This window comes from Bos mutus, chromosome 9, assembly GCF_027580195.1.
Source record: "Bos mutus isolate GX-2022 chromosome 9, NWIPB_WYAK_1.1, whole genome shotgun sequence".
Taxonomy (NCBI): domain Eukaryota; kingdom Metazoa; phylum Chordata; class Mammalia; order Artiodactyla; family Bovidae; genus Bos; species Bos mutus.
Genome location: NC_091625.1, coordinates 79,604,988 through 79,627,204, shown reverse-complemented (window position 1 = coordinate 79,627,204; position 22,217 = coordinate 79,604,988). Strand labels below are relative to the sequence as shown.

The 22,217-nt window shown below is 37.3% G+C and overlaps 1 protein-coding gene across 2 annotated transcripts in view; it reads right to left on the bottom strand.

Annotated features, from left to right (window-relative positions):
• VTA1 (vesicle trafficking 1) overlaps positions 1-22,217 on the bottom strand; it is a 70,513-nt gene that overhangs the window by 18,514 nt on the left and 29,782 nt on the right. For both annotated transcript variants that reach the window (XM_005901202.3, XM_005901201.3), the window contains exon 5: positions 1,853-1,961. In XM_005901202.3, the coding sequence (XP_005901264.1) occupies positions 1,853-1,961 (109 nt within the window). The remainder of the gene's footprint in view (positions 1-1,852; positions 1,962-22,217) is intronic.

Below are 22,217 nucleotides of genomic sequence, written 5' to 3'. Positions count from 1 at the left end.
TATGTTTAAAACAACAAAGATTTTTTCATTTTCTTTAAGATATTTTCATTTTCAATGTGTATTTAAGAATTGAGACATAAATCAAATGTCTGAAATTATGAATATTACATGTCTTTTTACATTTACTACCCGTATGTGTATGTACCTTACTTAAAATAACAGAAGTGCCTCTGCTTCAGTTTCTAATCTAATAGGATTAGTAAAGGTGAAGAAAGGCTGGTTCCATCTTTGCTTTTAATTCTTAAGCAATCCATTCTCCCTGGGTTATCCAATATTTAATTTAGATTCACTTCTTCCTTTTAAACTGACAACTCCAAAATATCACTTTTAGCCTAGACCTTTCTTTTGAAATCTTGGGTAGAATATCTAATTGCCCTTGAACTTCTTCAAGGAGTAATCACATTAACATCTCACCAGAAACCAAACTGCTGGCCCTTGATCTTGGATTTTCCAGACTCCATAACTGTGAGAAAATAAATACCCTTTGTTTAAGCCGTTCAGTCTATGGTACTTTGCTGCGGTAGCCCTAGCAGGCTAAGCCAACAGGAGACAGGAGGAGGAAATAAAGACGGTAAGGTAGGTCGGTGCCATATCATGGTGAGTCTTGCCTGTTAGGCTAAGGATCTCAGATCTTTTCTTTTGGACAACTGGAAATGACTAGTTGTTCTGTACAAAGCAGTACTGACATAAAACATTCTGACTATGGACAGCATTAAAGCAGGGAGAAAAGTATGCAAAACATTCCAAAATATTAAATGAAAAAGTGAGAAATAAAGTTGTGGCGATAAACTTTAAAAAATCCAATTTCACTGTTGTGATGTAAATAAGCCCAAAACTTAATCATGCTGTAGAACAGTCAACTTTAAACACTTAATAACAACTTAGTATTACAGTATACACGCTGTAGTGTTAGTAAAAAGAGCATAGGACTTAAGAGTAAGAACTTCATTTCTGGTTCCCTTCTCTGTGGGTCTATGAAATCTGGACAGCTAAAACTTGAAACCTCAGTTTCCTCTTTTGCAAACAAGAATAACATCAAGTGTCAAAGATTTCTGAGGGTGTGCTATATATAAAAGGCTATCTAAAGATTAAACAAGTGTTCTTCAGAAATAGCAAAAAATTCACTTGAAATGCTATATGAAAGCTTGCATTCTAGAAGAGTTGCAAGAGTTTACATGTAGTAGCTACATGTACAACTATAGTGCTGCTTTTTTTAACTGAATGGTATTATAAAATTCTAAATAGACCTCTTAAGTGAATGCATAAATAAGCCAACCACCCAGATGTATCAATAGAACAGTGTGTATATTACCAACTGTGTTAACAAAGTGAGGATATATATTCCTATTTACTAGTAATTTATTAAAAAATAATTTCTATAAAGATATACAAAATACTAAAAAATATTTACTTCTTTTGGTTTCAGTAGAATCTGGGATAATAAAGACTATGGTGGAAATGAGAAATTCACTCAATATTTTTTACATACTCTATTACAAATTTTGTGAAAGTATTACCTACCCCCCCTTCCCCCTCCAAAACTCACCTTATTAAAAAATAAGTTTTCAGTTTTCTCTATGGATTGGAAACATTTTATAGATTACGAAAGGACCACCTGTCCCATGTAGCAGTGAAATCTGATCAGATGCAGGAGAAAACCAAGCCATTCTGTTGTTGACACAAACAGATATTGAGCAGTTTTGCCTTAATTTTTCACTTGTCCCTAAGTTTATAATTTTACACCTGATTTTGGACCTGATGAAGGAAATAAAATGGTTTCCAAAAATTCTGAATAATAATATATTGAACAGTTATGATTCCACTAAATCATTTCACTTATATAAATACATACCATTATCTTCTTCAATCCCAACAGGCCCTGCTTGAGGAGTCTCTCCATTCTTTAAACAATTATGAATATATGTTGCCTTCCACCTTGCATACTTTCTGTGTTTCACATTCTAAAAGAAATATTCTTATGTCAATGTTAGGCTGCAGTAAAGAAGTCAAATAAAACTATACATTATGATGACCGATATCATACTTCCAGATAAAACCTATTTTTGCATGGTACAGCTCTGGAATATTCTGGCAATCTCCCCACCTCATCACTGGATTCTACCAACTGCCTAGGGCATGACAAACTTTGTGAAAAGCCGTCTTCCTCAAGACACATAACTAGTTCTCTTTTAAGGTTTCATGTTTCAGAAAAGGACTACAATGGAACTATGGGAGTGTCCCTCCAACGAACTTGCAACTCTTAATGCGTAGGAGAGAGAGGTCAAATGGAATTTAAAATTCAATATAAAAGAAAACAACAATTTTCACTAAAGAGGGAAAAATTATCTGTACAAATCTACAAAAACTAAGATGCTATAGTGGCCAAAGCAAACACATGAACAACTGACTGACAGCTAGGCAAACTTTACCTTTTAACTTGTGTTATTTAACAGCTCTAAACATCATTTACCTCAGTTCTAAAAAGGGGGAAATAATACATCACAGGGTCGCTGGAAAGAGAACTGGAAATCAGTGAAAAACCTGCTAGTTACCTCTTGTTTCTTAATACTTTTTCTATAGTCATGGATCAGTGGTATTGCTATCACCTGGGAGCCTGTTAGAAATGCACTCTTCAAGTCCAAATGAGACCAACTGAACCAAAATACTCTATCAAGACACCCTTCCCCTCCTCTGGTGATTTGTATGTACAGGAAAGCTGGAGAAGGCACATGACTTTGTCATGTTGAAAACAACTGTAATTAGCCTGTTGTAAAGATCCATTAAGTCATCAATAACTACAAGTACTGCATACGGTCCAGATACTCAGTTGAGTATTCTGTAATGTGAGATTCTTTACATATTGCTATAGATAAGTGCGTCTCTGTAGCTAAAACGGTAAAGAATCTGCCTGTGATGCAGGAGACCCAGGTTCGATCCCTGGGTCGGAAAGATCCCCTGGAGAGGGAATGGCAACCCACTCCAGTATTCTTGCCTGGACGATTCCGTGGACAGAAGAGCCTGGCGGGCTACAGTCCGTGGGGTCGCAAAGAGTCGAACATGACTGAGTGACTAACACTACACCACACCATCAACTAGCAGTATTGGTGTCTGTGTACTCGGTCGCTCAGTCAGAAGAGACTCTTTGTGACCCCATGGACTGTAGTCCGCCGGGCCCCTCTGCCCATGGGATTTCCCGGCAGGAATACTGAAGTGGGTTGCTATTTCCTGCTACAGGGGATCTTCCTGGCCAGGGATCAAACCTGTCTGGCATCTCCTGCATTGGCAGGCAAATTCTTTACCACTGTGCCACTTGGGAAGCCCTAGGTAAGTAGTATATAAAAACCTAAAAAAAAGTAACCCTCCAAATGACTGAACTTGCATATTTAATTTTTCTTCTCTTAATAATTATCTCATATATTCAATTCCTTAAAAAGTTCCATACTTTGATTCTAATTTTCTTCCAGGTACAATTATATTTTGCTCCACTTCACAAAGAAGCTTTTCAGAAGCATCCATACTTAAAGTCTTCAGTTCTTTATCATTCAATTCACTCCAGGGGATCTTTCCTGTTCTGTGCCCACGCATGGCAGTCTCTACCTTACTTAATTTTAAGTAGTCAGTTCGACTGAGGAATTGCTCTTGCTAATGTCACCAAAAGCCTATTCCACACGCTAGTAAATCCAACCAACACTTTCAGGCATCATCTTACCAAACTTGTCAGCAGCATATTAAACATGAGACCATCCAAACTTTGTGAAACATTCTATTTCTGGTTTTATGACACTATATTCTGTTTTCCCTAACATCTTTCTGGCTGCTAATCCTTTATCTGATCTCCAAATAACCCTAAGTACCCTGTCCAAGCAGAGACTGTAATTTGGTGGGCTAAATCAATGCTGACTCATACAATTTTAAATATGAATTATATTTTCCACATAATTCAATACTAGAAAAGGCACAGAAAATCCAAATTCTTAACTTCTTGTTTAAAAAATGGAAGCTCTAATAACATTAGGGCCATATTTATTTGGTACTAATAATCCTAGTAGAGTTCATTTGCTACTAATTATCCTAGTAAAGTACCAAACAAGAAGTTAAGAATTTGGATTTTCTGTGCCTTTTCTAGTATTGAATTATGTGGAAAATATACTTCATATTTAAAACTGTATGAGTCAGTAGAGGCAACCCCTTGCAGATGATGCACTAATGTTCAGATTTGTCTGTTCTCTCTATACTACCACCCCGCTCCCTCACCTCCCTCTCTAGTTCACATACCCTTATCAGTTGTCATTTATTATCTCACCGTAGGCTGTCTTCATCCATTGTACTTCCTGCCAGATTCCTGCAGGCCTCAGGACTCATGTCTTACAGCTTATTTTCTTACCTCTCCATACTCATTCTCATGGTTTTAAATACTACCTTCATCTTTATTCCTAAATTTATATATCTAGCTAGAATTTGCTTCTGACAAATATCCAGAGACTACACCTGGATGTCTCATGTACAACTCAAAGTAACTTGTCCCCAACTGTTCTCTTGACCCACCCCCCAACTCCTTCCTCCACAGAATTTCATTCTCCCAGGTCAGAAGTCTTTGGGAATTAAGTTTTGCACCTTTCGCTTACCCTGTGTCTCTCTACTGACTCCCTCATTTAATTTATCAGGACCCCAGTTGATTATGCTTCTGATAACTATCTAGAACTGGTCTTATCTCCCCATTTTCTCTGTAACAGCCCCTTAATCTGCCTCCTTTCTTGTATTCTTGCCTTATCCCCAGTACACCTCTATCATTCAGTCTTCAGAGTAGAATGATCTTTCAAGATATAAATCGATTCATGTCAGTTTTTTTAATGGCTTCCAGTGTACTTAAAATACAAAACAAACTTTAACTCTAGCTACAGATCCTACTTTACTTGGTTCCTGACTGTTCAATTTCCTCTAATGTTCTTATCTATTCACTTGCCACCAACAAGCTACCCTGGCAGCTTTTTTTCTGTTCCTAAACACATGGGTCCCACTGTATTCCCTCTGCCTTTTCCCCTTTTCTCATCTAGCTAACTCTTAAGCTCATTCTTCATATATCAGAATGAACATCATTTCCTCTGAAATCTTCTCCTGATTTCCCCAAAATTTTCTCGTATTTTAGAAAACATTATTTACCACAATTTATATGCATTTTATGCATATAAATTATATGCATTTTATGCATATAAATTATATGCATTTTATATGTATGTTTATGAAGCCCCCTAGACCACAACAGGCATATTCTAAAATATAAGCTCTTCAAAGGTAGGATCTATGTCTGTCTGTTGTTAATGACACATTAAGCACTTAGTTTGGTGACTAGCATACAGTAGCTGCCCAACAAATACATGCATCTCAGATATATGATAGCTTAAATGATTAGGATGGCAGTTATTCTGTTTAATATACAGATTTATTATTTGTGGTGGCAAAGGAGAAGGCAATGGCACCCCACTCCAGTACTCTTGCCTGGAAAATCCCATGGATGGAGGAGCCTGGTAGGCTGCAGTCCATGGGGTTGCTGAGGGTCTGACATGACTGAGCAATTTCACTTTCTCTTTTCACTTTCATGCACTGGAGAAGGAAATGGCAACCCACTCCAGTGTTCTTGCCTGGAGAATCCCAGGGACAGGGGAGCCTGGTGGGCTGCCATCTATAGGGTCACACAGAGTCGGACACGACTGAAGTGACTCAGCCGCAGCAGCAGCAGTGACTACTAGGTTTAGGATGTTCAGTTAAATTTACTATATACTTAGGTAGAATGTTATGAAATATTCAGTGTTTGACTATTTTTGACATATAGAAATAGCATTATCATCTGGTTCAACTTCCCCCCCGCTCCACTCCCATTCTTTCAGAATAAGCAATGTCTGCTAAATAAAACATGGAGTTTCCTTATTAGTTTCACTGTTTCAAAATCCTGAACAATAGGGACTGAAGCTCTGCAAAGAGTGAATTCTTCCCACACTTAAAAATCTCTAGGTTTGCATGTTTTCTTGAATTAAGTATCTGTAAAATAACATTATTTTAAAACTTTTACTATTAACCTATACTTCAGCAAATAAGTCAATATATTATTTCTGTTTTTAGGGAACTAATCATCTTGTTATGGATATAGAATTAAAATATAAATGAGAATTACTATACAAAATAGAGTAGTGAGGGAGTACTACAGATTTTCTTGGAGTAAGTAAAGCAAAGAGTTCCCCGAATGAAGAAAAAAACAGGAATAAAGGATAAATGGTAAAGCAAAAAGTACTTCAGTTTGGTCTTGCAGGATGGATATGATGTGAAAAAATGGTAGAAAGCAATAAGACTATTCTATGGAGAAGTATAAGCAAAGTCAGAAAGGCAGAAACATACAAGGTGGACAGGGAATGAGGGAAAAGAAATAAATTTTGCCATGGGTATAAGATATATATTAGAGACTACTGGAGTAAGTAAGCTAAATTCAAGATAGGATTAAAATCTTGGACAAAAATGTTTAGTCTACAGGTTATAAGTAGGGAAAGCCACTAGACCATTCAGGTATGGCCTAAATCAAATCCCTTACAATTATACAGGGGAAGTGACAGAGAGATTCAAGCAATTAGATCTGACAGACAGAGTGCCTGAAGAACTATGGATGGAGGTTCATGACACTGTAAAGGAGGGAGTGATCAAGACCATCCCCAAGAAAAAGAAATGCAAAAAGGCAAAATGGTTGTCTGAGGAGGTCTTATAAATAGCTGAGGAAAGAAGAGAAGCTAAAAGAAAAGGAGAAAAGAAAAGATATATCCATTCGAATGCAGAGTTCCAAAGAATCACAAGGAGAAATAAGAAAGGTTTCCTCAGTGATCAATGCAAAGAAATAGAGGAAAACAACAGAATGGGAAAGACTAGAGATGTCTTCAAGAAAATTAGAGATACCAAGGGAACATTTCAGGCAAAGACAGGCACAACAAAGGACAGAAATGGTAGGGACCTAACAGAAGCAGAAGGTATTAAGAAGATGTGGCAAGAATACACAGAACTGTACAAAAAAGATCTTCACAACCCAGATAATCATGATGGTATGATCACTCACCTACAGCTAGCCATCCTGGAATGCGAAGTGAACTGTGCCTGAGGAAGCATCACTATGAACAAAGCTAGTGGAGGTTATGGAATTCCAGCTGAGCTATTTCAAATCCTAAAAGATGATGCTGTGAAAGTGCTGCACTCAATATGCCAGCAAATTTGGAAAACTCAGCAGTGGCCATGGGACTGGAAAAGATCAGTTTTCATTCCAATCCCAAAGAAAGGCAATGCCAAAGAATGTTCAAACCACCACACAATTGCACTCATTTCACGCACTAGCAAAGTAATGCTCAAAATTTTCCAAGCTAGGCTTCAACAGTATGTGAACTGTGAACTTCCAGATATTCAAGCTGGATTTAGAAAAGGCAGAGGAACCAGAGATCAAACTGCGAACATCCGTTGGATGACAGAAAAAGCAAGAGAATACCAGAAAAACATCTACTTCTGCTTTATTGACTACGCCAAAGCCTTTGTGTGGATCACAACAAACTGTGGAAAATTCAAGAGAAGGGATATCAGACCACCTTACCTGCCTCCTGAGAAATCTGTATGCAGGTCAAGAAGCAACAGTTAGAACTAGACATGGAACAACGGATCGGTTCCAAATTGGGAAAGGAATACATCAAGGCTGTATATTGTCACCCTGCTTATTTAACTTCTATGCACAATACATCATGCAAAATGCTGGGCTGGATGAAGCACAAGCTGGAATCAAGACTGCAGGGAGAAGTACCAATGACCTCAGATATGTAGACAATGCCACCCTTATGGCAGAAATCAAAGAAGAACTAAAGAGCCTCTTGATGAAAGTGAAAGAGGACAGTGAAAAAGCTGGCTTAAAACTCAACATTCAAAAAACTAAGATCATGGCATCTGGTCCCATCACTTCATGGCAATTAGATGGGGAAACAATGGAATCAGTGACAGACTTTATTTTGGGGGGCTCCAAAATCACTGCAGATGGTGATTGCAGCCATGAAATTAAAAGATGCTTGCTCCTGGAAAGAAAAGCTATGACCAACCTAGACAGCATATTAAAAAGCAGAGACATTACTTTGCCAACAAAGGTTCATCTAGTCAAGGCTATGGTTTTTCCAGTAGTCATGTATGGATGTGAGAGTTGGACTATAAAGAAAGCTGAGTGTCGAAGAACTGATGCTTTTGAAGTGCGGTGTTGGAGAAAACTCTTGAGAGTCCCTTGGATTGGAAGAAGATCCAAGCAGTCAATCCTCAAGGAAATTAGTTCTAATTATTCATTGGAAGGACTGATGTTCAAGGTGAAACTCCAGTACTTTGGCCATCTGATATGAAGAGTTGACTAATATGAAAAGACCCTGATGCTGGGAAAGATTGAAGGCAGGAGGAGAAGGGGATGACAGAGGATGAGATGGTTGGATGGCATCACCGACTCAATGGACCTGAGTTTGAAAAAGCTCCGGGAGTTGGTGATAGACAGGGGGAGCCTGGAGTGCTACAGTCCATGGGGTCGCAAAGAGTCTGACACGACTGAGCTACTGAACTAACTGTAGGTTATAAAGCACTTTCACATGTTGTCCCTTTAACTAGTCCTTACCATAACCATGAAATTTAAGCAGGTTACGTTTTACTCACACTAAGGCTCTGAGACATTAAAGCCTGAATCATTGTAAAATACAGATTAACCCAGCATTCAAAGCCTTCCACTTTATGGACATGGCTTAAGTCTCATTTCCTACCCTTACCCTCACTCCAATTGGGATTCTGTCTCATTTTCAGTCTTTTCTCATGTTATTCTTCCTCTCATGAGAGAGGTTTCCTCTTAAGATGTCGAAAGTCTCCTCCTCTCTGAGGCTCATATTCCCATGACACCCTGATTCCCAGGAAGTCCACAGGTATCTGGCATTTACTCAAGTCACTTACCATGCTAAGTGCTAGCAATAATGAGATGAACTGTTAGCCATGTGCTTTGGAGTCCAATGTGAAAATCAGGCAATAACTCCCATCATTAAATGTGATGCCTGAATTATCTAAAGTCCATAATATTTTCTTCATGTTTTTCTCTTAGGAATCTATAATTCCATCATCATAGAAATGAGGAAGTGGCATTACAAAAGTAAAATGACTTACCCAAGGCCACACTAGCAGTCAACTCAGCTATCCCATTTCAAGGTGCTCTGGTTAGCTACAATTAGCAAAATGCAATTTGCAATTTAGACAGGAATATATAAAATACAGAAAAATGGGCTTTTAAATAGTCAAAGGTTAGATACTTAATGTGTGTTTATACGGGACATATTTTGGTAAATAGAATCACTTTGAAAGTAAATGAATAAATTGCTTAGGAGAATTAAATTACTTTCTTTTGGAATCTTTTTAAAATGAGACATATTTTCTTTGGCTTGAAATAATTTAAAATTGTCTAAAGACTTAGTTAAGCAAGTAGTATTGTAATGATTTTAGAAGGTTCCTTCATTCCTAATTTCATAGTATGAATAGTATAGAGATATTTAAACCATCTTGGGTTCCTTCATTAGTATGTGAGATTTAAAAAATATTAACCAGAAATGGGTTCATTTTAATAAATACAGTAAAAAAAACTCCTCCAAAGCAGATAAATCAATACAATAGTTTAATTTTTAATCCCCACTATTTCCAAGATGCCTCTAGAAACTGGTGCTTACAGTTTGAGCAGATTTTGGCAGTTGTAATGCAAAGCTAATTCACTTTTCAATTGTTTTAAAATAAATGATGCTAAATATAAAACAGTATTTGAAAAGGAGAATTTCAAGATGTTAATATTTTTGAAATCTTTTAACTCTTTTGGCTGACTACAGACATCCTTTCAGGGAAACAGTAATTACCAAAAAAAAAAAAAAAATTTCTTTTCTTTTTTTTTAAACTTTTGTCCCTGGCCTTTAAGTTCCTGTTTTGTGATTAGGCTGATGAGTCGCTGATATCTGCAAATTTTGGCCACTGGAGTCAGCAGTGGTTAAACAAGAATTTTCATTTATTTTTAAATCACTTGCACTTGCTATACTGAAGAATGATTGGTAGCAAACACCAATCATATGTTATAAGGGGGGTTCTCAAATCTGGTGCACACAAAAATCATATTAGGGTATAATAAAAAATAAACTCCTGGTCTAAACTATAGAAAATCTGATATAAATCATTCTCCACCAGGAAACCAAAAAGCCACTTTGAAAGAAAATGCTTTATATTATCTGTCTACAATTGTTCCTCTTGAACCCATCCTATGCAAGTTTTATCTCCAGTATGCACTGGAATTGCTTTTGTCAAGGTTGAGGATTACTCCTCTCTTGCTAAATTCAAAGCCTAAATCTCATCTTACTTGTTCCCACCAGCATGGAAAGTGGAGTACTTTGACCTCTTTGCAATTCCTTTACATTGGTTTCCTGGTTCTTAAGGTCTTTCGGTGCTCTGTGCCTTGCTAGGTGTTCCTTTTCAGTCCTTCATATGGATTTGATTCTTTCTCATCTCCAGGTGGGGAGTGCCACAGCATTCAGTTCTTGGACAAATTTTCAAAACTTTGACCTTGACTATCTCTTCCTGTCTAACGGCTTTAAATACGATGTGACAACTCTCAAATTCATATCCTCTGCTCAGACCTCTCTTTTGAACGCCAGGATGTATAATTCAGCTCAGCACTTCACTTGTATATTTGATAGCTCAAAACACCCAAAGTTCAAAACTGATTTTAGATCTTCCTCTACCAAATTTGTTCCTCCACAAGTCAGTAAACGCCTTGTTGTTTTTGTTGTTCAGGCCCAAAACTCTGAAGTTATTTTTAAGCCCCTGATTTCTTATATTCTACCAATGAATCTTTTAAATTCTGTCAGCTCTACATTCAAAATATATCTCGAGTCTAACCACTACTCATAATGTTTTCTATCGCAAATTCTGGTCTGAGCCACCACTGCCCTCACTTCATTAATAATATACTGATAGGTCTCCCTATTTTCACCCTGTCCATTATAATGTAATAATACTTTAAACACAGCAGTCAAATTCAATCAATTATGTTTGAACTCCCTGCCCACCCCCTCACCTCCCTCCATTCCTCTCACTCTCGATTCAGCTACATTGTCTTTCTTGTTATGTCTTGAACTTTAATGGGTAACTCTGCTGTTCACAAATCTTGGCACTTTTTGTCTCTTCCTGGAACATCTGTATGATTCATTTCATTATCTTCTTCAGGGCTTCGTTTCCATGTTGTCTTCTTAGTGAGACCTTTCCCAAATACCTTATTTAAACTGAACTTCCTATCCCCACCATGAGAGACTTCCCATGATGTTTATCTGACACACTAAACATTTATTTGTTTAATGTCTATCCTTACCAGAGAAATGTGATTCCTATGATGTCAGGGATTTAATCCACTGCTGTATTACTAGTGCCTAGAATGGTGTCTAGAATATAGTAGAGATTAACAAATATTTGGTGAATGAATGAATGGAGAGCAGATTCTGGAATCCATGTTTTTTTAAAATCAAGTACCACAAATGATTCTGAAGCTGGTTGTCCTAGAATGGCATTTTGCTAATGAATACATGTGAACATTAAACTTGAGTGCACAGGTTGACTTGGGCTTCCAAGGAAAAGTCAGGGGATAGGGTTAAGGGTATCCTTGAAACTCCCTAAGTTATATGCAAAAAAGCAATACACGTATGGATGGAAGATTGGTCACAGTTTTCATAACATTTCAAAGTAGTTAGCGACATGAAAGAAAGTAAAAATCTCTAACTTGGTGACAACATCACAGATAATACATCTGTACCCTTAGGCCCACAATTCTCCCAAGTATCAGTCAGTTCAGTCGCTCAGTCATGTCTGACTCTTTGCAACCCCACGGACCGCAGCATGCCAGGCCTCCCTGTCCATAACCAGCTCCCAGAGTTTACCCAAACTCATGTCTATTGAGTTGGTGATGCCATCCAACCATCTCATCCTCTGTCATCCCCTTCGCCTCCTGCCTTCAATCTTTCCCTGCATCAGAGTTTTTTCAAATGAGTCAGCTCTTTGCGTGAGGTGGCCAAAGTATTAGAGTTTCAGCTTCAACATCAGTCCTTACAATGAATACTCAGGACTGATCTCCTTTAGGATGGACTGGTTGGATCTCTGCAGTTGAAGAGTCTTCTCCAACACCATAGTTCAAAAGCCTCAATTCTTCAGCGTTCAGCTTACTTTATAGTCCAACTCTCACATTCATACACGACTACTGAAAAAACCATAGCCTTGACTAGACAGACCTTTGTTGCCAAAGTAATGTCTCTGCTCTTTAATATGGTCTCTAGGTTGGTCATAACTTTCCTTCTAAGGAGTAAGCGTCTCTTAATTTCATGGCTACAGTCACCATCTGCAATGATTTTGGAGCCCCAAAAAATAAAGTCAGCCACTGTTTTCCAGTTTCTCCATCTATTTGCCATGAAGTGATGGGACTGGATGCCATGATCTCCCAAGTATATTATACACAAAAAATTAGGGCTATATATAACTCCTATTAACATTGGACATAGCACAATGAGAATCACTTTAAAAGTACATATTCAACAAATTTACTATCACAATGATTCAAATATTGAAGTTTATAATCACAAATTACACATTTCATGTAGATTTATTCAAAATTTTACGCCTTTTTATTTTTCAAAGCAACTAGAATTTTACAAAAAAAAAACAACAAAAATGAGAGTAAAACTGTAGCAAAAAATCTTAACTAAAATGCACATTTAAATTTACTCTATTTTTTACAATATTTGGAATGTATACTCCAATTAGCCAAAAGATATCCAAAGTCGGCTTTCCTGGTAGCTCTGCTAGTACAGAATCCGCCTGCAATACAGGAGATCCTGGTTCGATTCCTGGGTCAAGAATGTCCCCTGGAGAAGGGATATACCACTCACTCCAGTATTCTTGGGCTTCCCTGGTAGCTCAGCTGATAAAGAATCTGCCCGCAATGAGGGAGATCTGGGTTCGATCCCTGGGTTGGGAAGACAGCCTGGAGGAGGGCATGGCAACCTAGTCCAGTATTCTTGCCTGGAGAATCCCCAGGGACAGAGGAATCTGCCCACAATGAGGGAGACCTGGGTTGGATCCCTGGGTTGGGAAGATCCCTTGGGGAAGGGAAAGGCTACCCACACCAGTATTCTTTCTGCCCTGGAGACTTCCAAGGACTGTACAGTCCATGGGGTCGCAAATAATCTGACATGACTTTCACTTTCTACTTTCATCCAAAGAAGGTATGAGCATTAATCATATAAAACCTAGTCCACCAGGGCAAGAAAAGAAGCTAATATCTTTTTTTTGGGAAAAAAAAACCTCTCTCTCTCTATATATACAGATATATATGTTTTCAGAAGTAATTTATTTTATATAATTTCATTAAGCTGGGAGAAAAGTTTTTAAGACTAGTACAGAATCTTTCACTCAGATCACCCAATTGTTTACATTTTATCAATCTACTTACATATGCCTGACTTCTTAGTATGCAAAATGTTAACTGCATTTTTATCAGTACTAATTTAAGTCACTCTGCCCTCTTACCCTTTCATTAAGCATTTTCCAAGATGAAGGACAATCTCATAGACAATGGTTATTAAAATCAGGAAATTTAACACTTACACAAGAGTACTATTTGATACACAGTCCCAATTAATTTTATAAATGGCCCAGTGATGTCCTTGGTAGTTCCTCCCTTGGGTCTATTTTTAATAACTTAAAAAGCAAACCTGATTTAGTTGTCAGGTCTTTTCAGCCTTTGATCCAGACAGCCTTTGTTATTAGTGTTTCTGGACACTGACATTTCAGTTTGGATTTGTCTGACGTTTCCTTATGATTAGGTTCAGGTTGTGAGATGTTTGTCTTTCTTATTTCAACTCATTAGGAGGCACACAGTATTAGTTGGTCCCGTTACTGGTTGTATTAGGTTTGACGACTTGGTTAAGGTGGTATCAGACAGCTTTCTCCGTTACTAGCTTAATATTTTTCCTTTTAAACTTAATAAATAATTTGAGGGGGAGATATTTAGATACTAACATAAACATCTTGTTCTTCACCAAATTTTCTACCTACTAGTTTTAAACCCCATGAATGATTTCTAACTTTATTGTTATTTCTCTACTTCTCTACTTATTAGTCATAACTTTACTGTAAGAAGCTTTCTCTATCCTTTCATTATTTATTTATTTCATTGTATGCTTCAGTAGGGAGCCATGAATTCTTACTTTTCAATGGGTTACCTATTAAGACCATATTTTGGTAGTCAAATTGTCCCTGATACAGACAGTAGGAATACTTTCAAGTTGGCTTCTGGATCTTTCCGATATGTGCTTGTGATTATGTGAACCACTTCTTTATTTTCTGGCAAAATAAGAAGGCCCAGCTTCATCTAGGACTTTCCCTGACCCAGCCCAAGATTCAGTCCTGTGAGCCCTGAAGGGTATTTAGAATCCAAACTCAGGCACTACAGGTGCTCACTGTTATTGATGCATCATTGCTTCTAGGTCCTTTCAGTACAGAGATATGGGTATTATGTTTTATGCACATGTATACACAAATCTATGTATATACACTGCACGTACATAAACATAGTTATTGTCTATACACATATTTATATATATATAACTATTTAAATACATATTCTAGTTTGCCTTATTTGTATAATATATTTAAAAGCATGGGTTAATATGGACATCGCCAATTCGAATCCAACACTATAACACAATCTAGTCTTCTCCCATCCCCTAATGTACCTTCCTTTCCCAGAAGTTAGAAACCCGGCTCCCTCAATATATTTACTCAATTGCACAATTCTCGAATACAGAGTATGCAGTTTTAGAACTGCCAACCAAATACCATCAAGAAAAACCAAACCTACTAATAATAGTTCAATATTCAGCATTTTTTTGGTGTGGTAAAATTGATATACCTTGCTATGTACAAATCTTAAGTGTATATAGTTTGCTGAGTTTTGACAAAAAGATTCATAAGTGTATAATGTATTCTTATCAAAATACAACACACACCAAAATACTAATTTTCTTCACTAGAATAAAGTTAAATATTGTAATACTTTATATTAAGCGAATCATACAGTTTGTATTCTTCTGTTTTTTTTTTTTGCTCAGCATAACGTCTACAAAATTGAAGCATGTTTTAGGGTACGTCAGTAGCACCTTTTCATACCGTAATAGCAGCACAATTTATTTATCAGTTCCTATGTTGGTGGACATTTGGGTTGTTTCCAGCTTTAGGCTATTATGAATAAAGTTCCTATGAGCACTCTTGAACAAGTCTTTTCTGGATATGTTTTCATTTCTCTTGGATAAACACTGAGGAATGGCTGGATAAAAGGTAGGTGGATGTTTAACTTTATAAAAATCAGCCAAATCTTTTCCCAAAGTGGTTATTACATCTAACATTTTCACCAAGCAATGTATGAAAGCTCTTGTTTGCACATTCTAGTCAATATTTGAGATGTGGCCAGTCTTTATTCATTTTAGTTAATCTGTTTTTAAACTATTTAGCCACCAATGACTGAGAGGAGCATGTTAAAATCTCCAACTATAATTAGGATTTTTTATATATTTTCTTTATTTCTATCACTTTTTTTTCATAAAGTTTTAAAGTCTTACGAGATACACAGACATTTATAACTGGTATCTTCTTAATGAACTGTAACAACTGATGAACAAAATGGCCCATTTTACCTCTAGTAAAACACCTTAAAATTTACCTTATCTAATATGACCACTTCCAATCTTTCTAACTTAGTATATTTACATTGATTATTTTTTCATCATTTCATTTTCAAAATAAGGATGTCTCTTATAAATAGTATAAAGTTAAGGCTTGCTCTTTTATAAATCTCTACTTTTAATTTGGAGTGTTATTTCATTTACATTTATAGTATGTACTCATACAGCTGTATGTAGGCTTAAAATTTGCCATTTGTTTTATATTAGTCCCATCTATTCCTGTTTCTCTCTATTCCCTTTCTCTGCTCTCTTTTGGGTTTACCAAATATATATATGTATAGTCACAATGATTTTTACTTAAACAGACATATATTTATTTAAAGAAATGAAGAAAAAATATATAGTTTTATGTATCAATATTATACACTATATCATTATACTTTATTCCTTCCTATAAATTCAAGTTGTCATCTAGAATCATTTTCTTTCATCCTGAAAAGCTTCCTTCTGCTGTTCTTTAGTTCTTTATTGCAGAACGTCTAGTCATGAATTAACTGATTTAAAAATGCCTTTTATTTTACCTTCATTATTTGAAGGTATTCAGTTCAGTTCAGTCGCTCAGTTGTGTCCGACTATGCCACCCATGAACCGTAGCACGCCATCACCAACTCCCGGAGTTCACCCAGACTCACATCCATCGAGTCGGTGATGCCATCCAGCCATCTCATCCTCTGTCATCCCCTTCTCCTCCTGCAACCAATCCCTCCCAGCATCAGGGTCTTTTCCAATGAATTAACTCTTTGCATGAGGTGGCCAAAGTAGTGGAGTGCCAGCTTCAGCATCAGTCCTTTCATTGAACACCCAGGACTGATCCCCTTTAGTATGGACTGGTTGGATCTCCTTGCAGTTGAAGGGACTCTCAAGAGTCTTCTCCAACACCACAGTTCAAAAGCATCAATTCTTCGGTGCTCAGCTTTCTTCACAGTCCAACTCTCACATCCATACATGACCACTGGAAAAACCATAGCCTTGACTAGATGGACCTTTGTTGGCAAAGTAACGTCTCTGCTTTTGAATATGCTATCTGGGTTGGTCATAACTTTCCTTCCAAGGAGTAAGCGTCTTTTAATTTCATGGCTGCAATCACCATCTGCAGTGATTTTGGAGCCCATAAAAATAAAGTCTGACACTGTTTCCACTGTTTCCCCATCTATTTCCCATGAAGTGATGGGACCAGATGCCATGATCTTCGTTTTCTGAATGTTGAGCTTTAAGCCAACTTTTTCACTCTCCTCTTTCACTTTCATCAAGAGGCTTTTTAGTTCCTTTTCACTTTCTACCATAAGGGTGGTATCATCTACATATCTGAGGTTATTGATATTTCTCCTGGCAATCTAGATTCCGGCTTGTGCTTCATCCAGCCCAGCATTTCTCATGATGTACTCTGCATAGGAGTTAAATAAGCAGGGTGACAATATACAGCCTTGACGTACTCCTTTTCCTATTTGGAGTATTACCTTCATTATTTGCTTTGCTCTACATAGAATTCTGAGTTGTCAGGGTTTTTTGCTCATCTGTTTTTTTTTTTTTTCAGTACTTTCAGTTCAGTTCAGTCACTCAGTCATGTCTGACTCTTTGCAACCCCTCTCTGCAGCACGCCAGGCTTCCCTGTCCATCACCAACCCCCGGAGCTTACTCAAACTCATGTCCATCGAGTTGGTGATGCCATCCAACCATCTCATCCTTTGTTGTCCCCTTCTCCTCCTGCCTTCAATCTTTCCCAGCATCAAGGTCTTTTCCAATAAGTTAGCTGTTTGCATCAGGTGGCCAAAGTATTTTTAGTACTTTAAATATGCCAATTTCATTATCTTCTTGGCAGAACGTTTAAAAGAAAGAGAGAAATCAACCATCTTTCAAAGCACTGTTACCTTGCGTGTGATGCGTTATTTCCCAAGACTGCTCCTTCAAGATTTCTTTCTTCCATCACTGATCTTTACAGGTTGGACCATGATGCTCTTGGGTATGGTTTCTTTGTGTTTATTTTAGTAGAGATTCACTGAGCTTCTTGGATCCATAAGTATTTTTTCACCCAGTTTAGAAAGTCTATGGCCATTATTTTTTCAACACTTTCTTTCTAGTCTGTTTTGGAACTCCAACCATATATGCTGGACATCCAAATATAAAGTAATAATACATAATGCTTATTTCTGAATAAATATACCTTAATATGTAAGATTGAGTAGACAAGGATATCCTTTCTAAACACAGGACACTAGAAGATCATCCACCAACTAAGAAAAGCAAAAACTAATGTTTGTTGAGCATTTACTATATGCTAGGTACTTTGTTAAAGGCTTTACATGAATTTTTCTCATTTAAAATCCAGGACACCTTCATGAAGCAGGCTTTATACTTTTCCTCATTTTACAGATGTGGGAACAAGTTTACATAACTCTAATAAATTACCCAAAGTCACACAGTTACAAAGTGGCATATGGAATTTTGAGGTCAATGCCTGCAGTACTCTTAACCACATTATACTAACACTGCATGCAAAACTACTCCATTCACTTACAGTTAACTGAAGAGCAGATACAAGCCACTGTTCTTGGCAATTATTATCCAGAGGTGAATAAAAGAGAAATTTCTAATCTAGCAAGAGAGACAATACTACCCTCATAGATCTATTTATTATTATAATTACTAAGAATGAGACTTTCAGTATATAGTGAGAGCATGAAAACTTAAGGTATGATATATGTACAAAACACATGACTTGGGGACTTCTCTGGTGGTCCAGTGATTAAGAATCTGCCTGTCAATGCAGGGGACACAGGTTTGATCCTTGGCCTGGGAAGATCCATGTTAGTTCAGTGTCAGTTCAGTTGCTCAGTCATGTCAAACTCTTTGTGACTCCATGGACTGCCGCGCGCCAGGCCTCTTTGTCCATCACCAACTCCAGGAGTTTACTCAAACTCATGTCCACTGAGTCGGTTATGCAATCCAACCATCTCATCCTCTGTTGTCCCCTTCTCCTCTTGCCTTCAATCTTTCCCAGCATCAGGGTTTTTTCAAATGAGTCAGTTCTTTGCATTAGGTAGCCAAAGTATTGGAGCTTCAGCTTCAGCATCAGTCCTTCTAATGAACACTCAGGACTGATCTCCTTTAGGATGGACTGGCTGGATCTCCTTGCAGTTGAAGGGACTCTCAAGAGTCTTCTCCAACACCACAGTTCAAAAGCATCAGTTCTTCAGCGCTCAGCTTTCTTTAGAGTCCAACTCTCAGATCCATACATGACTACCGGAAGAACCACAGCTTTGACTAGACGGACCTTTGTTGGCAAAGGAAGGTCTCTGCTTTTTAATATGCTCTCCAGGTTGGTCATAACTTTTCTTCCAAGGAGTAAGTGTCTTTTAATTTCATGGCTGCAGTCACCATCTGCAGTGATTTTGGAGCTCAAAAAAATGAAGTCTGTCATATGCCACAAAGATCTGTCATATGAAGATCTATATGCCACAGGTCAACTAAGCCCATGTACCACAACTACTGAGCCCAAGTGCCTAGAGCCCATGCTATGCAACAAGACAAGAAGGCTCTGCCATGAGAAGCCCAGCATGGCAATGAAGAGTAACCCTACCTCCCTCCCCAAGTAGAGAAAGCCTGCATGCAGCAATGAAGACCCAACACAGCCAATAAAAACAAAAAAAGAAAAACTCATGATTTTTGTAAGGAGATGCATTTCTTCTAATCTACCATGGTTTTCCAGGCTAGCAATAATTCCAAACTTTCCACTGCAAATGAATACCTTAAACAGATCATCTCCTTTGAAGCCAGCTATTCATGTACATGATCATCCTAGTTATGTTGCAGCTCTGTTTTTTAAGTAGGGAGAGTTCCAGATTGAAATATAAACAGGATTCTCTAGGAGCTCCAATAGAGGAATGTAGGTTAGCGCCAATCAAAATATGGTCCGAGAACCAGAGCTGGCTCGCAAACTGTTTACCAGTTTTGTGACAAGATAGTACAGAAATTGAGAGCATTTAGCAGACAAAACAAATCTGGCTTGTATTTTATATGTCTCTTTAAAGTGTTATTTTTCTAGATAATCATAACTTGTATTTTACAAAACAATCAGTCTGCAACAGAATGGCTATTAAAAGGAAAAAAAAAAGAGGCTGGACCTTTATCACAGAGAGTTTGTGAATACTGCACTGGGGCATAGCATCTGGGCATAAGGAACTTATATTTTCTGAGTCTGTTTTCTCACTGTAATTCAGGGTTGTGAAAGTGAAAAAAGTGTCTAAGTACAGTGCCAGACAAACGGCAGGAGTATATCCCTTTACTGTATTTTGCCCTTACTACACCGTATAGCATCACAATCAGTTATTCTGCTTCTCTTCCAAGTTGGAACACTACCCCCATGAGGGCAGGAAAACATACCATTTGATTCCTTCAAATTAGCAGAAATTCAACAGATAAAGGTAAAATGGTATCTGCTCCTCAAACATGGCTAGAAGTGAAATAAACCTAAAATACAATAAAAGGAAGTCTATCAACGCGGCCATAAGTAGTTAACACAAGATGTTCAAGTAGGAATATAACCTATTTATGGTTTGAACATTGCTTGCTTCAAAACAGAAAAGTAAAAAATTTAACATATACTCTGGTGACTCTATACCTAAAACTGGGTCACTGATTCCAAGACAGCTATAGGAATGGTAAAAGTTTACATGACTATAAATTTAATCAAATTCTGAGATGGAATTATATAAAGCACAGTTAAAAGAGTTAAATGAAAGTTGCTCAGTCATGTCTGACTCTTCGGGACACCATGGACTATATAGTCCGTGGAATTCCGCCAGAATACTGGAGTGGGAAGCCTTTCCCTTCTCCAGGGGATCTTCCCAACCCAGGGATTGAACCCAGGTCTCCCATATTCTAAGTGGATTCTTTACCAGCTGAGCCACAGGGAAGCCCAACAATACTGGAGTGGGTTGCCTATCTCTTCTCCAGGGGATCTTCCCGACCGTGTAATTGAACCAGGGTCTACCAAACAGATAGGAGAGCTTAGAAACAGAATAGCAACAGATAAAGTATTTTTTTTTTAAAGCTAAAGACTAAAGAAAATGTAGACTTTAAAAATTTGGGGCAACTATGAATACTGACATGAAATAAAAAGGAAAAAAAGTCAGAAAATAGACCAAGAAAGATTATATCTATTGCATTTTATAAGAATTATAAAAGAAGTTCTGTGTAAGCAAGTCTGAACCTTATCTTCTTTTATAGATAGAAAAATGAAACTATAGCAACTTTTGAAATAGCTATAGCTAAACAGCTACTGAATAGCTACTGTTTTCACTCTGAGATTTTAACCAATGTGCAAATTTATAGTTACTGCCAAATACGATGTAACAGTAGAAGTGAGACAAAGTTCCTCCTTTGAGGATGTGCAGTATAATTATTCTAAAATACAATATATAAACCTTAAGTTAATGCATTTATAGTTTCACAATCATATAGTTAATCCCAATCATGGAAAATCTGAGAGAATGGAAAAATGCACATAAGGGCTAGAATAACGTAGCTAAGACTTGTAGAGAAGGCAAGACCCAGACAAAGCAGCTAAAAAAAAAACCAGTTTACAACGGTGAAAGTGGAGATGGCGGTAAGCAGATTGGTCTGACAAATGTAAAAAGGGACTGGTAAGAAGTACCAAGAAGGAGCCTGGACTTGCAATACCAGGAAAGGAAAAGTCTCTGTTAGGTTCTTCACTAAAACAATGATGGAGGAGAGCATGGAAAAAGAGCCTAAAATAGGAAAATTCATTAGGTTATCTGTAGTAACATAGCTTGTGAATGACTGACCTTTAAAAAAAGGCTGAAATGTTAAATAAATTTAATTAGGAGACTTCACATCTTTATGTATAAATGCCATACAGATGGCCCTAGATGTTCACCCTGTTACCTCCTACACTGATAACCCCCACAATGCCATATCATGTTTCTTCTCCTTTTTTATTACTAGAGATTAGTTTTTTGCTGTCATCATTTCTGGTGGCTCTACTTTTCATTATCATTTATACAACTTATATGGGTAATTTCTCATCTCTCCTTTTGGAGCTTTTAATCAAAAACTATATTTGCTTCTCTCCTTTCCTTCTTTGTTTCCTTTCTCATCTTTGTTTTTTATTTGCCCTCTCCCATCTCTTCTTGCATGCTTGGCATGTATAATCATAGATCTAGATAGCTGCAAAGGACCTCAGAGATCTGCTCAACCATGCTTCCCATTTTATTTACAGAGGAAAAACCAATTCCAGAGAGGTAAAATGACCTCCTGGTTTGGAGTTCAGTAAGGCCTGGCTCTGACAACTACCTTTCTGTTCTTTTAAAATTTTTCAGAGCTGATAGCAAAAAAAAAATACTATTTTTTAAACTT